Source organism: Peromyscus eremicus, chromosome 13 (assembly GCF_949786415.1).
Source record: "Peromyscus eremicus chromosome 13, PerEre_H2_v1, whole genome shotgun sequence".
In the NCBI taxonomy this organism is placed as follows: domain Eukaryota; kingdom Metazoa; phylum Chordata; class Mammalia; order Rodentia; family Cricetidae; genus Peromyscus; species Peromyscus eremicus.
Window position 1 is genome coordinate 21,116,847 of NC_081429.1, and position 22,159 is coordinate 21,139,005.

General features: G+C 38.3%; 1 protein-coding gene across 2 annotated transcripts in view; it reads right to left on the minus strand.

The window, feature by feature from the left end:
- The window catches only part of Ankrd12 (ankyrin repeat domain 12), a 103,705-nt gene that overhangs the window by 55,450 nt on the left and 26,096 nt on the right, over positions 1–22,159 (minus strand). Inside the window, exons 2-8 of one of the 2 annotated variants that reach the window (XM_059278611.1) lie at positions 21,599–21,736; positions 19,066–19,213; positions 14,520–14,588; positions 9,278–9,424; positions 8,045–8,245; positions 4,696–4,838; positions 1,459–1,606 (exon numbers count right to left, since the gene is read on the minus strand). In XM_059278611.1, coding sequence (XP_059134594.1) covers positions 1,459–1,606; positions 4,696–4,838; positions 8,045–8,245; positions 9,278–9,424; positions 14,520–14,588; positions 19,066–19,213; positions 21,599–21,685 — 943 coding nt within the window. In that variant the 5' untranslated portion in view covers positions 21,686–21,736. The remainder of the gene's footprint in view (positions 1–1,458; positions 1,607–4,695; positions 4,839–8,044; positions 8,246–9,277; positions 9,425–14,519; positions 14,589–19,065; positions 19,214–21,598; positions 21,737–22,159) is intronic. The other variant, XM_059278612.1, reaches the window with a different exon arrangement.

Sequence of the window (22,159 nt, forward strand, 5' to 3'; positions counted from 1 at the left end):
TCTGCTTCTCAAGTGTTTTAGTTTTTGTTTGAGGTCTAAACTGTGCTTTTCTTTGTAAGCATAACCTCTTGTAGAATCTACTGATGATATTTACAAGTCATTCAGGTCGCTATAGTCAGTGGCAGCTGCTGGTCTTTATCCCATGGCCCCTTTCTTACTTTATCCACAATCTGGCAGCACGTCTTGATCAATGGAGCACATTTCCAACTACCTCTGTCCAAGGCAACCATTCCACATTCAGATGCATTCTTTTAGTCAGCCTTCACATGACAGATAAGTAACTATTACATAAAAGTAAAAGGTAAAGCTTCCTTCTTAAAAACTATTTTCAAACTATTACTTTCTGTAAATGGTCAAAGTACACTTTGGTATTTAATCCCTTGTCTATAATTTAATGTAAAAGTCACATGTCTACTTACTTATAAGAACTGAGACTTTATGTAGGCATGGCCATTTGTCATACTTGCTTTTTTTTTCATTGACTTTTGCCTAAAATACAATGAATTCTTCCAATTTGAACCCAGAAAACTTTCTTCAACATGGGAAAGTATTTTCTGTAATATACGTGAACTGTTATTTCTCTAAACTCTAAGTATGCCAAATGTTTTCTAACATGTCCTTTAAGGGGCTGCGGGTTAGCTCAGTAGCAAAGTGCTCACCTAACATGCACAGGGCTGTGGATCCCGTCCCCAGCTCAAAAGAATTATTTTAGATTACCCTTTTTAAAAAATTATGTTTGTACCAGGCATGGTGGTGGATGCCTTTAATTCTAGCACTCAGAAGACAGAGGCAGGCAGAGCTCTGAGTTCAAGGTTAGCCAGAAACAGTAAGACCCTGCTCAGACAAACAAAAGAAAACAAAAAACTAGTAATAATAAATAAAAGATATGTTTGTAAAGAAATTGCTTATTAGGGCTCAACCACCCAATTTACAAAAGCACAAACTGTAAAGATGACTTATTAAATCAAGAAAAGATGTGAACTATAGTGTTAGTAGCTACATAATACCAAACAGAAGGGGAAATGACAGCAGCAGTGTTGATAGGCATGCATGGGGAGAGGTTCTGCAGTAAGACTAAAGGAGACCAAAGGTTAGGTTAGCAACTTAGGTAGTTACAATAGATAGAGGGTGGTATGTATGCGACTGCATTCACATATGCTATAGACAACACAGAAAGGTTAGTAACTACACCACTCATAGCTAACCACATAAGCATTCAATAACTAGCTAGCATTATTCTAAGGTGACCATTTTATGTATTATACACCAATGCAGAATGTTGTATAAAATACCATGTCAAACAATTGGATATATATTATCTGAAACTGTAGCTGGGCTTGGGGGTACACACCTGTAATCCCAGCACTCAGTAAGAATGGGGCAGGAAGATTTCAAGTTTGAGGCTGGCCTAGGCTAAACAGCAAAACCCTGTCTCAAAACAACAAGAAAGACACAAACCTGTATAACTTTCATCATCACCAGACAAAGGCACCTCTCTTTTTAGCAGCAACTCCAATTCCTCTGTCTCTGCTACATCCACTGGACGCTCTCCATGTTTATTAGCTTGAAATGGATTCCCACCATGACGAAGCAACAGTTTCACTATCTGCAACGTTAAATAGTAGAAGATTTAGTCCTGTCATTTATTTCGAACCATTCTCCCTCTCTTCTTTTACATGTATGAGTGTTCTGCCTGCATTTGTCTGTGTACCACTTGCCTGCCTGGTGTCCAAAGTGCTCAGAAGAGGGCATCAGATCCCCTGGGATTGGCTGGAATGACACATTGTTGTGAGCTGCCATATGGGTGTTGGGAACTGAACCAGGCATCCAGAAGAGCAACATGTGGTCTTAACTGCTGAACCATCTCTCCAGTCTCTCAAGCCAGTTTCTTGATAACACAACATCCATTTGAAAGTTATTTTGTCTATTCTACATCTATGACATAGCATCTACTCAAAATTATTATTATTACTCTTCACTAATTGAACTTTATTAAACCTCACTCCACCCAATGACTTCATCTATTATAAAGAAATGTTCTCCTTAATTTTTAAATGGGGGGGGGGTTAGAACTGGAGAGATGGGGTAGGGGAGCTGAGAGATGGTTTCACAGCCTGGTCCACATAGAGTTCCAGGACAGTCAGGGATATATATAGAGAGATGGTCTGTCTGAAAACCAAGATTCTCCACCCTGCTGAGAGCTTCCTATAACCATCAAGAAGCAATCAATGTAGGTATAGAGGGTTGGAAAAACATGCCACAAAATTCTAACATAAACAACATTTTTACAGATAGCCCTGCATACAAACACTCTAATGCATAGTTACATTCACTTAAAATTGCTTAAAATGTAACAGGCAACAAATGAGAAAGTAAGGAAAAATTATAAGCCAAAAGAGTAATAAATACAACTGGGTGGTGGTGGTACACACCTTTAATCACAGCACCGGGGAGGCAGAGACAGGCGGATCTCTGTGAGTTTGAGGCCAGCCTGGTCTTACAGAGTGAGTTCTAGGTCAGCCAGGGGTACACACAGAGAGACCCTGTCTCGAAAATAAATAATTAAATAAATAATAACAATAGCTACCTAAAACAGAACTACGAGTAAAGCAGCATAAAGACGTGTAAATAAGGTACAATATACTTGTGAATGGCAGGGCACAGACCAGGCTCCTGGGAAGCTGTGTCAACGCCCTCCAACCCTCACCTCTTAGACCTGTTCATAGATCTGCTCTTTCAACTTCCCCTCCTTAAAAGGTTTGATGTTTCTTAGAGATATTATGATTTTTACTGAATGGAAAAGTATTTTCTTAGCTTAGTTCACAGGACATGGTATAGATATCTAGGGATAAGAGATGGGTCAATGGTTAAGCACTCTCATTGCTCTTGTAGAGGACCTGGGTTCAGTTCCCAGCACCAAGATGGTAGCTTACAGCTACCTGTACATGGATACCCTCTTGTCTTTGCAGGTTCCTGCACACACATGGCACTCACATGCACATAAATTAAATCTATACGTACAGTTATTTTAAACTCTTAGTCTTGAACAGAGCACAGCAGTGTCCTTCTAGAAGGGCTGCAAACATTACTGAATGCTTAAAGCATATGAGCTCAAATGTCAACTTTTGGAAGTACTGTGCTGGTAGGAGAATATTTAGAAACTTAGGGTCACAGAAATAGGTCTGAGTCACAAGGTATAATTCCACTTTTATAGCAAGTGTCTACCTACTTACCAGCCAACATTACAATGTCTTTAATGAGAAAAATGTGAAAATACCTTACAGAAAATAATGAAGAAAACAGCACTTTTTATTTCTAAAATTTGTTTTGGTATATATGAAGTACAGCAATACAGAAGGGACTTTTAGGGTTTTCTTCCCTGATGTTTCCACGTTTTCAAGGTTTGCTTGCATGTGCAGTGTCTTCTATTCCTTCACTACATTCCCTTTTAAAAGGTCTAATTCTAAGGGCTATCGACATGACTGAGATGACTCAGCAGTTAAAAGTACTTGCACTCTGGCAGAGAATCTGGAGTGGGTTCCAGCACTCACAAGGCAGTTAACAACCATCTGACACTTCGGATCCCAAGGCTCGAACGCCCTCTTCTGGCTCTCACAGGCACTGCACACATGTGGTGTACAGACATACATACACACAAAGTACCCATGCATATTTTATTAAAGTTTTCTTGTTTTTTTTTTTTTTTTTGAGACAGGGTTTCTCTTTGTGTGTAGCGCTGGCTGTCCTAGAACTCACTGGCCTCAAACTCACAGAGATCTGCCTGCCTCTGTCTCCTGAATGCTGGCATTAAAGGTGTGCACCACCAGTGCCTGGCTAAAAAGCTTTAAAAAAATTAAATAAAAAGAAACCTCTTTTTAAAGGTATTACAATTTTAAGATGAGGAAATGGATGCTCACAAGAGAGACCTAACTTATTTAATTAAGAGTACAGTAATTGCCGGGCGGTGGTGGTGCATGCCTTTAATCCTAGCACTTGGGAGGCAGAGCAAGGCCTCTCTGTGAGTTCAAGGCCAGCCTGGTCTACAGAGTGAGATCCAGGACAGGCACCAAAACTACACAGAGAAACCCTGTTTTGAAAAACCAAAAAAAAAAAAAAAAAAAAAAGAGCACAATAAATTGGCCAAGCAAAAGTGAACTCATCTTTTCCCTCCAAATCCAACCTTCAGTTGTAAAACATTTTAAAGAGATAAGCAACACAGCACTATAACCTCTGCTGTTAGTGTATGTCCCAACCATACTCCATCTATTTATCTGACAGATGAAAGTATTGTAATAAAATGTTTACCAAATTGTTTAACTTATTCTCTATTAAATATCACATATTTTATTTATTTTCAGGGAGTTCTTGTGAGTCTCACTGTGTAACGCTCACTGGTCTACTATGTAGACCAGGATGATCTCAAACTCAAAGACCTGCCTATCTCTGCCCCTCAAGTGCTAGGATTAAAGGTGTGCACCGCCATGCCTGCCTGAACATGGCTTACTTTACAAAAAAATAATGCTAAATCAAGTTAAGTACAAATAAGAAGTCAGAAAATAGAAAAAAAGAAAATAAAGATGAGGTAAAGGATCAATGAATGAAATTCAAGATCAGACAACTAAGAGGTGTGCTCAATTACTCCTGGTTGCCTTTGCTGAGTGAGAACATACACCATGACTTGTTTACCATACTCACATCTCTGTGTCCACTGCTGGCAGAATCATGGAGGGGCGTGTCATCATCTAATCCTTGTGTGTTAACATCTGCTCCTGCTGCTATCAGTATTTTAGCAACGTCGTAATATCCAACATTGCACGCTTCATGCAAAGGTGTCCAACCTAAAGTGAGAATATGAACAAGATACATGCTTTCCATGTTCCTATCTATATGTAGCACATCAATTCTAAATCAAACATGATACAAAAGAAAAAGGAAAGAGGAAGGAACTATTTAAAAGAAACAAGAACACCATCAATTTTGCAGAAAGTTCATTTGAGGGAATATTAGTTTCAACGGAACTAAATTATTTGATAAAATATTAACTTTATTCAGTATTAATTTGGTTTAATTCATAATCATCAAAACTATAGAAAAATAAAAAAGGCAAAATATGAGTAACTTTGGTAAGTCAGTTAAAATCCTTTGTTTTATGTCTTATGTTGATATCTTTTCTAGACTTTATACTGCTTTAAAAAAAAGATGTCATTTTGTTTTTGTAATTAAATGTGTTCACTTTTCTAGACGTAGAACTGCTTTTTAAAAAAGATGTCACTTTATTTTCATAATTAAATGTGTTCACGAATAATAGAAAACATTAAAAAACACAAACAGCACTGTAATCCTATAATAATCCTATCACCAAATATAATTGTTTTTAGAATTTCATGTAATTCTTACCAGCTTCCCCATATTCATAAACAAGGATGCATGTTTGTTGTGGAATATTTCTTTACATTGTAAAGATGCGTCATTGCCTACAGTGCCTTCTGACTGGTTTAATAGAGAGCTAAATGGCCAATAGCTAGGAGGAGAGAAAGGCAAGGCAGGACTTCCAGAAGAGAGAGAGAGAGAAACTGGGAGGAGGAATCTAGTATTTCACCAGCAGACGCAAAGCAAGTCAGATGTGTCATACTAAGAGTTAACCAAGCCATTTTGGAAGAATGTAGATTAAAAAAATATGGGTTAATTAAGTTATAAAAGCTAGTTGGGAAAATGCCTAAACTAAAGCCAAGCTTTCATAACTAATAATAAGTCTCTAGGTCATTATTTGCAGGTTGGTGGTCCAAAGATAGCCCAACAAGAACGCTTGCTACAGATGTTTAATCCTTTCTTTGAAGTAGTGTTTCTTTTTTTCCCCCCTAGACAGGATCTATGTAGCCCTGGCTGTCCTGGAATTCGCTCTGTAGACCAGGCTGGCCTCCAACTCACAAAGATCCACCTACCTCTGCTTCCCTGATGATGGGATTAAAGGTGTGCACCACCACCACCCTGGCTATGTGGTGTTTCCTTTTATTGTTATGTTCTTCTAGAACATACTATTGCTTTGATTCTTTCCAGATTCCATCTCCCCTAACAGCCCAGCATGGCTTCAGTCATCTCAGGATCCCCCTGAGCACTGGAGTTACAGGTACATACTACCATACCTGGGTAGGACACAGTACTCAACTGACTGAATAAACAGTTATTTATTTTTACAAGTTCCCATTCTGGGGAACTGGCTTACTGTTAGATTTGAATTTAGAAAAAAAAATGCTTCAATATTATCCCTTACTCAATTTTTATATGTCTCAGATTATGTTTTAAAATAAATCTGTAAATGTAGAATCTTAGATGAACAGTGAAGTATGTTTTGGGTAGATAATAAAAAGTATCATCCCCCCAGAATGGATCAGTGTCTCTTTCCCTCCATTCTCCCTTCCTCCCCTCCTATCTCCTCTCCTATAGAGATCCCTCTGCCTCTACCTCCAAAGTGCTGAAATTATAGGAGTGATAATATCCAATCATAATGAAGACATGAAGAAAAAGACCGCTTCATACAATTTTTTGTTGCTGAGAGAGGGTCTGACTTGGAACTCTCTATGTAGCTAAGACTAGCCTCACATTTGCAATCCTCCTGCCTTGGCCTCCTGAACTGCTGGGAATAAGAGGTATATGTCATTTTGCTTGGCTTTCATATAAGATATAAACTGATGAATACATGATTTTTGGTAGATAAGCTGCCATTATTTAAAATAACGTATAATATGCATCTCCTTTATTATAAGTAATTTCAATTCTACTAAGATACTTCATAACTATGTACAAATACATTTCTAAAAAAGTGTTCACTACAGTACTGCTTAAGAAAAGCCAGGCATGGTGGCACATGCCTTTAACCCAGGTGGCAGAGGCTAGTGTATCTCTGTGAGTTAGAGGCCAGCCTGGTCTACATAGCACATTCAAGAACAGCCATGGCTACATAGAGAAACCCTGTCTCAAAACAAAACAAAACAAACAAAACCAAGAAAGGCTACACCATAAAATATGAAGCTATTAAAATTGAAATACCACCAGGCGGTGGTGGCGCATGCCTTTAATCCCAGCGTTCAGGAGGCAGAGCCAGGTGGATCTCTGTGAGTTCGAGGCCAGCCTGGTCTACAGAGTAAGATCCAGGACAGGCACCAAAATTACACAGAGAAACTCTGTCTCGGGGGAAAAAAAAATGAAATACACAAACACATCTTCCAAATATTATAGGTAAATTACAGAATTATAAATACACAAAGAATTATTTCATGTTTTTTAAAGTCTATGTATAATTATGTAAATGTTAATTTTTATGCATAATCATGAAAATAAGCTGATAGGATAGTTTTCCAAGTTGTTAATAATTTTGTAGAAGAAAAAAAGTGTGGGGGAAGGCAAGAAGAGCATAACATGGGAAATTACATTTGACTGTGGCCAAAGGCAAAGAAGTGAGACGTGCAATTAAGGAGAATTTCTTTATTTTTACATGCTTTGACTGCTTGCATTCTTAAGAGTGGTAAGAATTATGCTACCTGGGTAATTAAAACCAACAAAGGCTAGCGAGAAGGCTGAGCAGACCAAGGTACTTACAGGGCAAGCCTGGGGACCAGAGGAACCTATACAAGGTGGAAGGAGAAAACTGACCACAAAGTTGTCCTCTGACTCTACATGTATGCTGAAGCACATGCCCCACTTTCCTAAATATACTAATATTAAGTACATTTTTAAAAAAGAAAAGATAATTCTACTCTTATAATCCTTGTATTCAAGTTAATAAACATTCTTGAAACAACTATTTATAAATCAACCATATTAAAATATTATATGCTCAAATTTACCTAAAATAGAAACTAATATATATAATTACACAGTAGTATATGCAAGTTGTATACATAAAAATCTGATTAACTGTTGACATGGAAATGTAACAGAGATCAAGGTTTTATATATACTTCAATTCTGAATAAAATATACTTTTAAAGTTACAGCCAGGATGCTTCCATCTCAGTCCCTGGCACCAGTGTCAATAAGGTCTCACCTGCAAAGTCTTTTACGTTCACATTTGCCCCTAAACTTATTAACTCTTTGACTTGCTTCACATCTCCTCGAATAGCAGCCATGTGTAAAGGAGTTTCACCACGTTCATTTCTTTTATTAATTTTATCTTTTTGTCGAGAGGAAGAACTGGGCGTCTTCTTCTGGGCTGGTGTTGCTTGTGACGGATGACTTGGTGTGGAATCTGTAAGAAAGAAGACAGTTCAGAAAAGTTCCCAATACCTGTGAACCACATCAACCACCAGCATGGCACGGTAACCCTATGAATGCAGTAGTAGCCCACATACCTTGGTAGTAACCAACTGCTCTCTAATTGGACCGAAAGACCCACTCAACAAGAAGGAAGCCATGCCTGGTACTGGAAACCTAGCTAACTAATTAGTACTAGTGAAACCATGGTTACTGGAGAAGAATCTACAACTACTAATTTAGTAAACCAGCATAACCCCCAATAACAATCTATAAACATTTGTCCTTATACAGATAAGTGTAGTTTCTAACTCTTACCAAGGAAGCTTCTCTTTGCAACAGATGGAGACCACTACAGGAAACCACAACCACCAAAACATAGATCTGTGGAACCCAGTCCCAATGGATATGTCTACAAAACATTCCTACACCTAAGGCCCTACATACTAAGGCATGCACACACTTATAAAAAACAAATCATTTTCTGGGCTGGAGAGATGCCTCAGAGGTTAAGAGCAATGCCTTCTCTTCTAGAACCTAGGTTCAATTCCCAGAACCCACATGGTAGGTTACAACTGTCTGTAACTCCAATCTGACATCTTCACAGAGACATACATGCAGGCAAAACATCAATGCACATAAAATAAACCAATTTTTAAAAAAACAAATAATTTTCTAAAAAAATTTAAAAATTTAACATAAGCATTATTTTAAAAAATAATAAAATAGGATTCCACGTATACATTTTTCAAGGTGGTCAATTTCAAATCATTTGTTTTATTTAACAACTATGTAATTAATGCCCAGTAAGCATAAAGGACTCCTGCTCTTATAGACGTTGTAATCCACTGAAGGATACAAAAATAAAATGTCATGCAAATAGTGAGAAAAATTAAAAACTAGTGTTATGAATAGTGCTGATTAAATTCAATAAAGGGTAAAAACTCAAATTAGTAAAAGAGAATTGTGAAAGACAAGGTTACCCTGACTCTGGGCACATTAACTCAGTGATGTAGATGTCAATCACCTGGACTGTTGTCCCTTGCTGTCATCTGCATGAGAAGTGCCATCTGCTTCCGTTCAGAGAGTGGGTACCCAAAAAGAATGCTAACTGGGGTGGACTTCTTACTTCCAGCTTCTTTTTTTGTTTTCTTCTTTTCTGGACCTTCTTTCTCTGTAATGATTAACAAATATGTAAGAATCAGAAACAAATACAAGTCCTCAAGACAACTTCTTTGGTAGATGCTAGGCATGCACGTGGACAATGCATGTATACTAGCTGTAGCCAGACAAAACTGCTAGACTTACACAAGCAATATTTTTCTAAAAGCTCTAAAAAAATATATTCTTGATTCTATTGTTAGAAAAATTTACTACTAGGAATATTTTAATTTTGACTATTTGTTCTATTAAGTGTAGCATCTTTAACAATTCAAATAATTCTTAATAGAGTTGCCCCTTGATATCTCTAAGTTTGTTTCTAGGACTATGGGTAATAAAACTTGCAATTACTCAAGTCTCTCAGGTAAAATAGTTCAGGATTTGTAAGTAACCTGTGCGACTCCTCCCATATACTTTGAATTATGTCTAAATTACTTATAACCCAAAATATGGAACAGTCTATTAATGCTATGAAATAGTTGTTATACTGCATTGTTTGGAGAATAATGACAAGAAAAAAAATTCTGTAGTTTTTTTTTTCCTATTTTATATGTGATTAGTTGAATCTGTGGACAAAAAGCCAAGTGTATTACATCTTTGAAAGTTCTCTTTCACACAATATATAGTACTGCTGCTAAGCCTACATACCAATGAGACTTACAATTATCACCCTAATTCTAGCAATGGCTTGTACAATCTTGCAAGAGGCTAAGCATTTAAGACAAGTCTCAACACACACAACAATTACTGTAGAAAAGCCATCAAATCATTCCACTGCAGTGACTGGAAAGCTGAATACGGAATGATACCAATCAAAGCTAAATATGAACAGACTAAAGTGTGTGGCTAGGAGTTAACACACATCCTGCAAAGATCCAGAAATTTCCAAAGTCCTTCTCAAAAAGGTCCAACACACCCCACAGGTCAGTTTTAGCTGTTCAGAAAACCCTCCAGCAGTGCAGCGAGTATGCCCAGTTACATGGAATGGGTTCAGGCCGCACTGGGTGGTACAGGTGCAAGACACAGATGTCTTTTTCTTTTAGGAATTCACCTGAATTAATTCAGATATGAGGTACAAGTGAATAAATAAAGGTCTGGTTATTACCTATTAGATATCTATTTCTGGAGTTTAAAATTCAAGTTTAGAGATACCTGAAAAAAGGAGCTGCAAAAATAATTAATAAAATTTGAAATTAGCAAAAATCAAATAGTAGTAAATCTAGCAAGTTTCAAGAAATCAATTCAAATCTAATATTACCAATAGACACAAAGTTAATGATTGATCCAGTGTGCCATCTCCAGTTAATTAGAAAAACTGGTATTGTAATGATCTAGAAAAATGAGGTCTTAACACTTTAAACTTTGTTGCTCACAAATGATTCCAATCAATCTGTGAGCTGCTAAGATGTCCATATGTTGAATGATTGATTTTTTTCAAACAAAACCAAATGTTTCAAGACTTATTAAAAAATAATCAACCTTGTTACTATGTTTTCTAGCTTCCATTTTCATCATTCCTGCACTATCTTCAGTAATGACCCCATACAAATCCAATCTAGCATAACATCTAACCTATCACTAAAGTTATTATAAAGCCTTAGAGATGGTTTTGAGGAACACTTTCTTTCCCCTGAAATACAGACTCTTTGTCTTTTTTTTTTTTTTTTTTTTTTTGGTTTTTCGAGACAGGGTTTCTCTGTGTAGCTTTGCGCCTTTCCTGGAACTCACTTGGTAGCCCAGGCCGGCCTCGAACTCACAGAGATCCACCTGGCTCTGCCTCCCGAGTGCTGGGATTAAAGGCGTGCGCCACCAACGCCCGGCTCCAGACTCTTTGTCTTAACAGTTCTCTATAGATCTTTGTTTACTAATGTTTAGGGAGGCACAGCTACTGTTGTTTTTAATGCCTTTTCATCTGATAACAATTTTTAAATACAGTGAATGCATTTTTCTCCTAGAATCAACATATTTAATGTGCAAACATTTAATAGAAAGTTGAAAAATGCTTCTAAGAAAGAAGTACAACCTGGCCACAAGAGTAGAACCCAACAGGATTCACCTTCTGTGGTTTCTGAGATAGGTTCTTGCTTTGTAGCTTGGGCTGAACTCAAACCTGTGATCGCCCACCTTAGCCTCTGGAGTACTGGGATTACAGGTATAAACCACCACACCAGGATGCATCGCTTAATACTTGCAAAACTGTGTACCTTAATATAATTTAAAAAATAAGACACTCCATGCTGGACATGGTGGTGCTTGCTTTTAATCCCAGCACTAGGCTGGCAGAGACAGGTAGATTTCTCTGAGGCCAGCCAGGTCTACATAGTTCTAGATCAGCTGGAGCTACATAGTGAGACCTTGCCTCTCCTCCACCACACACATAAAAAGAAAGATGACTCTAAAGTATATATACCAGGGTTATAGGAAAGAAATACTGTCAAAAAATCAAATATACAATTACTTCAGACAAGTCGGATGTATTCCAAATATTTAAACAAAAATTTTACACTTGCATTCAATATTAAGTCTGTTTTTTCTCTGACTTACTATAATCATCTTCCTGAATTTACATTTTATATGGACTAGGAAAAGAAAATGAACTGAATAGTGGTTGGTATAAATAGCTAAATTTGAGACAATTACATATTTTTTTAAATTGCTAAGTATTAGTCTACTACATTTCGAAGTTTATATTTAAAATTTATTCTTTTTTTGTTTTGTTTTGTTTTTGTTTTTGTTTTTTGAGACAGGGTTTCTCTGTGTAGCTTTGCGCCTTTCCTGGAACTCACTTTGTAGCCCAGGCTGGCCTCGAACTCACAGAGATCCGCCTGGCTCTGCCTCCCGAGTGCTGGGATTAAAGGCATGCGCCACCACTGCCTGGCTAAAATTTACTCTTTATTTTAATGTTTTAGTGTGGCTTTGGTTGTTGTTTGTTTTGGAGACAGGGCCATACCATATGGCTCCGATTAGCAAAGGACTCACTGTATAGCCTAGCCACCTCCAGCTTGTAATCCTTTTGACTTCCGTCTACTGAGGCTTTGGGTCTTAAAGTGTGCAGCACTGTCTATTTTGTAAAATTTGAAATCATCAATAAAACTATGTGGGATCTATCCTGCGAATACCTCATTTGATTATAAATTAGAAAATGATGGTAACTGACAGCTCTCACAGTTTTTTGTTGGTTTGTGGAGGGTGGGGGTAGCTGGAGACAGAATCCAGAATTTCACAGGTGCTGTGTAAGAGCTCCATCCAGCCATGTGCTCCATTTCTCAGTCACTAAAACACATACTCATTTATTCTAAATGCCAAGACTTTAACACAGGTACAACCAAGCATGACCATTTAGTGCTGCCTAACACTGAACTGAAACTGCACTAAGTCTATTTGGAGATTCTTAATGAAAAATTTAAGAAAAAAATCTAAGAAATTTACCTAATACTAATCAAAATAAAAACTGAAATGGTCTTTCCATCAAATCCATCTTTCTCTCCTTTCTTCTTTAACATTCAGAACTTCAGAAACAGAGATGTTCCCCTCTCACATCTAGAAAATTAGTGCTTTTCCCCCTTTTCCTGTCAGAATAAACAGAACACTCAACATTGTCACTTTTTAAGTAAGTGTAGTGTTATCATAGGGAAGGGACAAAATTTTTCTTAGGAAACCTGCTTCATAAACCTATTAGTGTCTCAAAAATTAAAGGATAAAATATTTCCCAATGAAGTAGTTTCCAAGTAAGACAATGGAGACAAGTGAACATAACTAACTCAACTGCATTTTCAGTGTGAATGCTGACTGCACCCTGGTGGGAGGGAAGGGAGGCGACACACTGCCATTAAGCCCAGGTTCTGAAACGCTAGGAGAGGTTGAACGACTGTGCCTTCCTTAGCAGTGGCAGGCAGACCACAGTCTACTTTGTCATGTTTGGGTCGGTCTTAGTGCTCCGCAGTCCCCTTCTAGAAAGGCACACTAATGCCACAGTAAACACTGTCATCAGGAACTTAACACCTCAGTGATTTCAGGGTAACTTTAAGGATGAAATTAGTTCTTCACCACCTCCACACAGCCCTCAAATTTATAAGATAAATAAAATGTTATTAGAAACAGAAGGTTTATGTCCAATTTTGATTGCTAAGTATCATATGCTAAAAACTAGAAAGAAATACCCAGAGACTACAGAAGATTTTCATTTTAGTAACTTCAGAGATAGAGTGTCAGTCTAATTTTAAGAAGAAAGAAAAGATCAATCAAAATAACTAGTCTTGCCAGGCATGATAGAGCACGCCTTATAACACCAGCACTTAGGAGGCAGAAGCAGGCAGGTCTCTGTGAGTTTGAGGCCAGCCTGGTCTACAAAGAGTTCTAGGCTAGTCAGAACTATACAGTAAGACCTTATCTCAAAAACAAACCACTAGTTTTATTCTTTATTTTAAAGATTTATTTACTTATTATGTATACAGTGTTCTGCCTACATGTATGACTGCAGGCCAGAAGAGGGCACCAGATCTCATTACAGATGGTTGTGAGCCACCATGGTTGCTGGGAATTGAACTCAGGACCTCTGGAAGAGCAGCCAGTGCTCTTAACCTCTGAGCCATCTCTCCAGCCCCCATATTCTTTATTTTAAAATGAGGGAGTTTCTCTATACTCTTTATTTAGAGAAATTATGAATCCCAAACAATTGGAGCTATAACTAACTAAAGAAGTTCTAACACAAGTTAATGATCGGGGCATTTGTCTAGGTGATCCCATATTTTAATACACTTATGGTTAAATTCTACCTGGGCAGAAAAAAAATCAATAAACACTACAGAATTCAGTGAATAATACTTTTAAATACTTATTTTAAAGAAGAAATGGCATGACTAAACAACTGTGATAACACTGTTTATCACAGTACACTTGGGAAGGATTTACAACAAAGCAGACCAAAAGCCTGGATGCCCTCTCTCAGGGAGGAGTCTGAAGCTGAAAAATGTGGTGGACTCATATAGTTCATTTAATTTAGCAAAGATATCTATAAACTTGTTTGAAAATAAGTTACTTATAGTACACTACTCAAATAAACATGACAGAACCCGCTGGCTGACAGGAACACCTGATAATCTAATTACCTGAGTATGTCCTGTAAGAAGATATAAGTCTCTCCCCCCAATTTTCACTTGTATGTCCTGGGTCTGAATCTACAGAACGAAAAGAGACAGGAGAAAAGAAAAAAAGCATACGAAGGGAAATGCAGAATTCAACATAGTAACATTTTTAAAAGACCACCAGTTAATTAGGCAATGATGTATCACTGGCTTTACCTCAAAAATAGTATTTTGGAAGAACAGAGGACACATTTAAAATACAGGTTTGTCCAACATGTAACATTTCAGCTTCCTAAGCAGAGTATCTTCAAGTTTAGAAATGTAACCAATAACACCATGGTATTGTTTGTTTAAGCATAGTTTTTGATGCTATTTCTTTAACTCTGCCAATATAAGAGACAATGTTCTTATCACTGATTTTCTGTTTAGAATTTTTCTTTGAGTAAGCTGGATCAAACTTATTTTCTATGAAGGCCAAAATTACTCCTAAGACAAAAGACCATCTAGAACCTCAGTATCATACTAGACCAGACTGTTTCCAGACTGTACTCATTCCCAGGGATAGGAATTACTGCCGCATTTACTACTGAAGACAGAGATCATCCCAAAGCACCACCTTATACCCTAGGTCAAGAGTACGGATTTCTGCCCAACACTTTATGACAGCTATTAAGGACTCTGAGGATACAACCAAAGCTGTTTTTAACTTTTAAATAATAAGCCATTTAACTCACAACTAACTGTTCTTAGAGTCACAGCCTCGGTTTACTGACACGTATGTACCTTTTCAGAAATCATTATTACACACAGTATTAACAACTTTAGTTAAGTGTGACTAATCAAGTGTTGGGAAAAAACAAATTAGAGAACAATTAACCACAGAATACAATATATGAAAACTTTCAACTTTTAAGTTTGATAATGAGAAGGTTCATTCAAGAAAAGGGGATCATTAATAAAAATAACTTTTAACCAAATGGAAAGCAAGTTGACAAGCTGATCCATGACAAGACTTTCGGTGAACATGCATATTTCAAAACTAAATACATTAAATTAAACATGTATAAAAATTATATAAAAATTATCAGTACACTAATCAATGATAGCAGAGGTACAAGTTTCTCTTTTTTTGAGACAGGGTTTCTCTATGTAGCACAGACTAACCTGGAACTCACAGAGATCTACTTATCTATGCTTCCCATGTGCTGTGATATTAAAGGCAGGTACCATCATGCCTAGTCAGAAGTTGAAGTTTCTAAGGAGGCCATTTCATTAATAAAAGGGCCAAGCCTCATGGGAAAAGAAACATACTAGTCCCCCTCTGACAAGAAGCTGAGATCATCTAACTCTAAGGGGGAAAATGCTTAAGGACAAAGTTCATGTATGAGCTAAAAGAGGCAGAAAAGAAAGACTAAAGAGAATTTAGTTCCATCTCACATGACTGAGTTGTATCAACTCTGGACTATGTCTGGTGTTCTCATTACATTAAATGAGAAAATCCTTAGCCAGGATTGGCAAGAGGGCTCAGCAGTTAGGAGTACTGGCTGTTCTCCTGGAGGACCTAGTTTCTTGTTTTTTCTTTTTTTCTTTTTTTTTTTGGTTTTTCGAGACAGGGTTTCTTTGTGCAGTTTTGGTGCCTGTCCTGGATCCCGCTCTGTAGACCAGGCTCGCCTTGAACTCACAGAGATCTGTCTGCTTCTGCCTCCCAAGTGCTGGGATTAAAGGCATGTGCCACCACCACGCGGCAAGGACTTAGTTTCAATTCCCATCACTTACAGGGTGGCTCACAACTGTCTTCAGTTCTGCAGGATCTGATGCCCTCTTCTAGCCTCAATAGGGATCAGACACACATGGTACACAGAGATGCACACAGACAAAACACCCATACATATAAAATAAAGAAACAAATAAATCCTTAGCTACTACTGATTCATTTTGTCACATTTAATTACTATGTCACAAAGTGAATCACACTACATCACTTTTCAAGGTCATAATTCTCTGAAGTTAGTATATGTGGATGAAGACTTGGGACTTAAGAAAATGAAAAGCTTGGAATTTACACAGAAGCCAAATCATCTTGTCAGGACTTAAAGAGGGCTGATCAGGTAAGGACACTGAGCAATACACATTTTGTTATTATTTGCCTCTATTATGATATAACAAACTTATCTTATCAAGCAAGATTACAGAAAGAGTATGGGGAGTTTGAAACTAACTTTCCAATGCTCTAAGTAAGAGACAAACTAGTTACTACAGTAAGTCTAAGGGTCTCTGAGACAAAAGCGGCTGCTCTCTGCTTCTTTATGCTTGGAGTGCCACTGCACAGAATGACTTCTCAGCAGTCCACAGGGCAGATCTCAGGAGAGTCCTTGCTACACAGCATGAGGGCCTGGGCTCAGGGCCACGCCCCCACACACAGCCAGGCAAGGAGCCAACAGCCTGCTATCCTAGCCCCGGGTAGGCAGGAAACCAACAGCCTGCTATCCTAGCCCCGGGTAGGCAGGAAAGGAGGACGTCTCAGACTGACCACCACTCCGGCCAAATCTGCAAGTTCCAGGTTCATTCAGAGACTCTGTCTCAAAAAGCAAGGTGAAGCTGGATAGTGGTGGTGCACACCTTTAATCCCAGCACTTGGGAGGCAGAGGCAGGCAGATCTCCGTGAGTTCGAGACCAGCTTGGTCTACATAGTGAGATTCAGGACAGACTCCAAAGCTACACAGAGAAATCTTGTTTCAAAAAAAAAAAAACAAAAAAAAAAAAAAAAAACCAAAAAAACAAAAAACAAAACAACAACAACAACAAAAAGCAATTTCTTGGCTAAAAGACAAAGAATGCACTTGCTACCTCCTCCTCACTAGAGGCAAGAAGCACTCTGGGGCTCTGCTCTCTGCTCTGATTCTTAAATGACTTTAAGGTTATCTCTTCAGAGGGGAGGACATGCTAGCAGTAAAGACCCACTAAAGAAAAACTCCTTTTGTCAAGAGGATAGAACCTCTGGCCTTGATGAAGACATACCATTCCAGCTGCACATCATCAATGGCCTGACTGAGGAGCACCCCCTCAGGAGGTCAGGAGCACCACAAGGAAAGCAGGCTCACCTTAATACACCAAAGAGATAGGCCTTGGTGTTCAGTTGGGTTAACTGAGCAAGATGCAGCTTTTCCTCTTCCCTGTCTCTTCTTTCAGATGCTGGTCAGAATAAATGTGCTTTTTCTGATACTCTGGATTTCTTGCTCTTTCTAGAAAGCCCTCCCTCACGCATGTGGTTGTTGGCTCACCCTGGTGTTTGACCTCCATGTCTCTCCTCCACTCTCCCCCTCCCAATGTCTGCTGAGGTTATAGCTTGCCTGCCCTGCCAGAGTGGCCAGGTGGAGGAGACATTCTTTTAAACTTTAGTAAAATTGCCCTCAAGCTTAAAAAAAGTCAGGTGGAAAACCAAAGACGACACCTGACAATGACCTATGGCCTCCACAAGCACTTGTATACATGTGCATGTCGGTGTACAGACACAGACACAGACACAGACACAGAAACACACACCACACACACACACACACACACACACACACACACACACACACACACACACACACGAACATACGTATGCAGGAGTGCCCATGCCCTCTGGGTGGTTTAAATCAAAATGGCCCCATAGGTTCACAGATTTGAATATATGGTCACCAGGGAGTGGCACTATTTGAAAGGATTAGGAGGTGTGGCCTTGTTAGAGGAAGTGTGTCACTAGGGGTGGGCTTTGAGGTTATAAAAAGCCCATTACAAGCCCAGAGTTTCTCCCTTCCTGCTGCCTGAGGATCCAGATGTAGAACTCTTAGCTACTTCTCCAGTTCCATGTCTGCCTGTGTGTTTCCATGCTTAGACTAAACCTTTAAAACTGTTAAGCAAGCTCCAATTAAATGCTTTCTTTTATAAGAGTTGCTGTGGTCATGGTGTCTCTTCACAGCAATAAAACACTAAGACATCCACCCTGCATTCCATGGCACATATGTGGAGATCAAAGGGTAATTTCTGGAGAGTCAGTTCTCTCCTTCCACCATGTAGGTCCCAGGGCTTGGTAGTTAGCACCCTTATGTACATCTGGTGGCCCCTGACATGTTAAGAGTTTTGAGAAATAAAAGAACTATGAATTAAACCATTAGCCTCATTTGGGAGGTACTATGTATTTCTAACTCATTTGTGAATAAAAAATGCCTAAAATTCTTTGCTGTGCCCAAAGGGCAACAAAAAAAAAGCAACATCTTTTTCTCGTATAGAAAAAATCTTAATGTTTGTCTTACTGAACAATTTTCATTAGTGAAATAAACCCCAAAACTAAGTTCTGAACGTGCTAAGAGATTTGTAATAAATATTCAGAGTAAGGAATATAGATTTTTTTAATCTATTAGAAACCATAGTTTGATAATAAACATATACTTTTGCCCCCGCGATAAATCTGAAATACTTAGTATTTCTCTCTATGAACCAAAATGTCAAGAGGAGTGGCGCACGGAAAAGCAGAAAGAAATCAGTTAAGAATATGGTGAGTTTATCAGAAAGTAAATTATTCTACCTGTGTCTGAATCTCGCTCTTCATTTCTTGATGGGCTAATGGTAAAAGGCAGTTTACGTTTCATGGATGATTTCTCTTTCATTTCCTTGCCCATATCACTTCGGTCAGTTTTTGAAGTTTTACTGTAAGATGCAATCTTGTCTTTACTCTATTTAAAAAAAAAAAATCAAAGAGAAATAAAATTATATCAATATTAGCTGAACAATAGGGAATTTTAAATTAAATTCTCTTTATTACTTGGGCTGGACTGATGGCTCAGAAATCAAGAGCACTTGTTGCTCTTGCAGAGCACCTGGGTTCAGTTCCCAGCACACATGGCAGCTCACATGTCTGTATCTCCAGTTTCCAGGGACCCAGTGTCCTCTTCTGATCTACACGGGCACGGCACATGGTAGTGCATGCACATACATACACACCCCACCTACACATTTTTTATATCCCCTATTAAAGAATTTTTAAAACATAAAAATATATTATAATCCATGAATTATTTAATGACTTAATACATAGCTTCAACAATTAAATCTCCCTTGTGCTGGTTAGTTTTAATGTCAACAAAACCTAGAGTCATCTAAAAGGAGAGAACCTCAACTGAGAAAATTCCTCCATAAGAGCCAGCTATAAGGCATTTTCTTAATTAGTGACTGATGGTAAAATCCCTGAGCTGCTGGTCCTGGGTTCTATAAGAAAGCGGCTGAATGAGCCATGATGAGCAAGCCAGTGAACAGCACCCCTCCATGATCTCTACATCAGCTCCTGCCTCCAGGATCCTGCCCTGTGTGAGTTCCTGTCCTCAGTGTTTTTGATAATGAACTGTTATATAGAACTGTGAGTGAATCATGCCCCCTTCCCTCCCAAGTTGCTTTTGGTAATGTTTCACGACATTAATAGTAACCCTAACTAAGACATCCCTCAAACCTCTATTTTTTGAGACAAGATCTCACTATGTAGCCCAAGCTGGCCTCAAACTCACAGTTACCCCTCCTACTTCAGCTTCTCAAGAACTAAGACTACAGGTTTGAGGCACCACCCCTGGCTTAATTCTAATATTCCCCAAGATACTTCATAATAACAGAAAATTTAAATAACACTGAATATCTTGACTATAACAAAGTTATGTATCTAAATATAATCTAGATGTATTACAATGAATAAACATGTAAAGAAGAGAGAGGAAAGGAAGGGAGGGGAGGAAAAGGGAGGAGAGGAAGAGAGAAAAGAAAATGATAATCATTGGAACTGAGCTTAAATGTAAGTCAAGAGAATAATAAAGTTACAAAGGACTATTATTTCTAATTTACATCAATAAAAACTTTAAGGCCTAGAATAATGTATAATTTTCCTAGAAAATATGCATCACTAAAGACTGAGATGAAACCAAGTGTAGTGCTGTATGCCTTTAATCCTAGTACTTGGCAGGTGGATTTGAGTTCCAGGCCAGCCTGGTCCACATGGAGTGTTTCAAGAGAGCCAGTGCTATAGAGACCTGTCTCAAAAAAACAAACCAACAACAGAAAAAGGGGTAATGAAAAGGAAAGAAAGCCTGACTATATCTTGACCACACAAGACAGTAAATCTATGGTCAAAGATTTGTTTATAAAAGCATATATGGGCTGACAAGATTCTTCAGCAGTAAATGTGCTCATGACTGAGGCTGGTGACCTGAGTGTGACCCTGGGACACACGTGCTAGAAGGAAAGAACTGATTCCACACATTGCCCTCTGACCTCCACACCTATATGCTGTGACAAACAGTAACAGCAACAAAGAAAAAAAAGCACCCTCCCATGATTTTACAAGAATTTTAACAAGGAAATTCAAGGAACAGGCATTGCCTATTCTATACAAATAATACAACAACATAAAAATAAAATTAAGATCTATCCAACCCATTTTACAAATCTAAAATAAATAAATTTGATATTTAAAAAGCCCAAGACAGAAAACTGTAGATTGAGGAAACATAAAAATCCTAAAATTGTCAAATCAAATTGAATGTCATTAGAAAATAACATTCTGGGGCTGGAAAGACAGCTCGGCAGCCACAAACATGTACTCCTGCTCTTCCAGAGGACCCAAGTTTCATTTCTAAAACTGTTACATGTGACAGCTTGTAACAGCCTGTAATTCCAGCTCCAGGCTAGCTGACACCCTCTTCTGGCCTCCAAGGGCACCCACACATGTGACATACATTTACCTAAGTAAAAAAGTTTCAATCTTTTTTAAAATTAACAAAACCAGATTTACACCGACAGTGCAAAGACAGCCCCTTATTAGAGAAAATCTAGGGGCTGGAGAGATGGTCTAGTGGTTAGAGCATTACGCTTGGCGAGGAGCTGAGCTGGGTTCCCAGCACCACACTGGTTGGCTCCTAACTGCCACTCCTGGACTCCGAGGGCATCTGCATGCACATGTGCATATGCCCACACATTAGATATCCAGGTGATATGTTTTGAGTAATTACTAAAAATACTAAATTGGGAGTCTTTTATCCAGGTTCCAAAGAGTGGAAAAGTCTTTAGCTCTCTGGTACCTTTCTTCCATATGGTCTCTCTACCATATTGCTGTCACTGTCAGAATTTTCACTCTGAACTGGTTTTGTGAACCCAGATTTGGGCATTTTATAGCTGTTCAGCTAGCTGCTTCTTCTATCAGTCTTCTCATCCTGGATCTGGAAAGAACAGAAATACAAGTGTTATTTGTATATGCACAAAATGCAATCTACTTAATGTTTATGTGCCACAGTTAATACAATTTAGTTTTCTCGGTTTCTGTAATTTTTTCCAGAAAATATCCTACATTTTCACTTATCAATTTGAGTGTCTATTAAAGTTCTCTTGTTTAAGTCTATCTGGCCTGTCAATGGAAGGACAGCTTTCTAGATACCCACAAGCAGCAGCAGTGGAGGACAGTGGCAAAATGTTTCTCATTCCAATATGGACCCAGAGGTGGGAGCCTCAAACAGACTTCTCCTCAGACTCAGACCATGACAAGTGCCATCAGAAATTTACACCTAATTCCCTATACTAACCTCTACCTGCATAAAATTCATGGAGTAGTTTCTTTCCTTCACTTGTAACTTTAGCAAGCTATC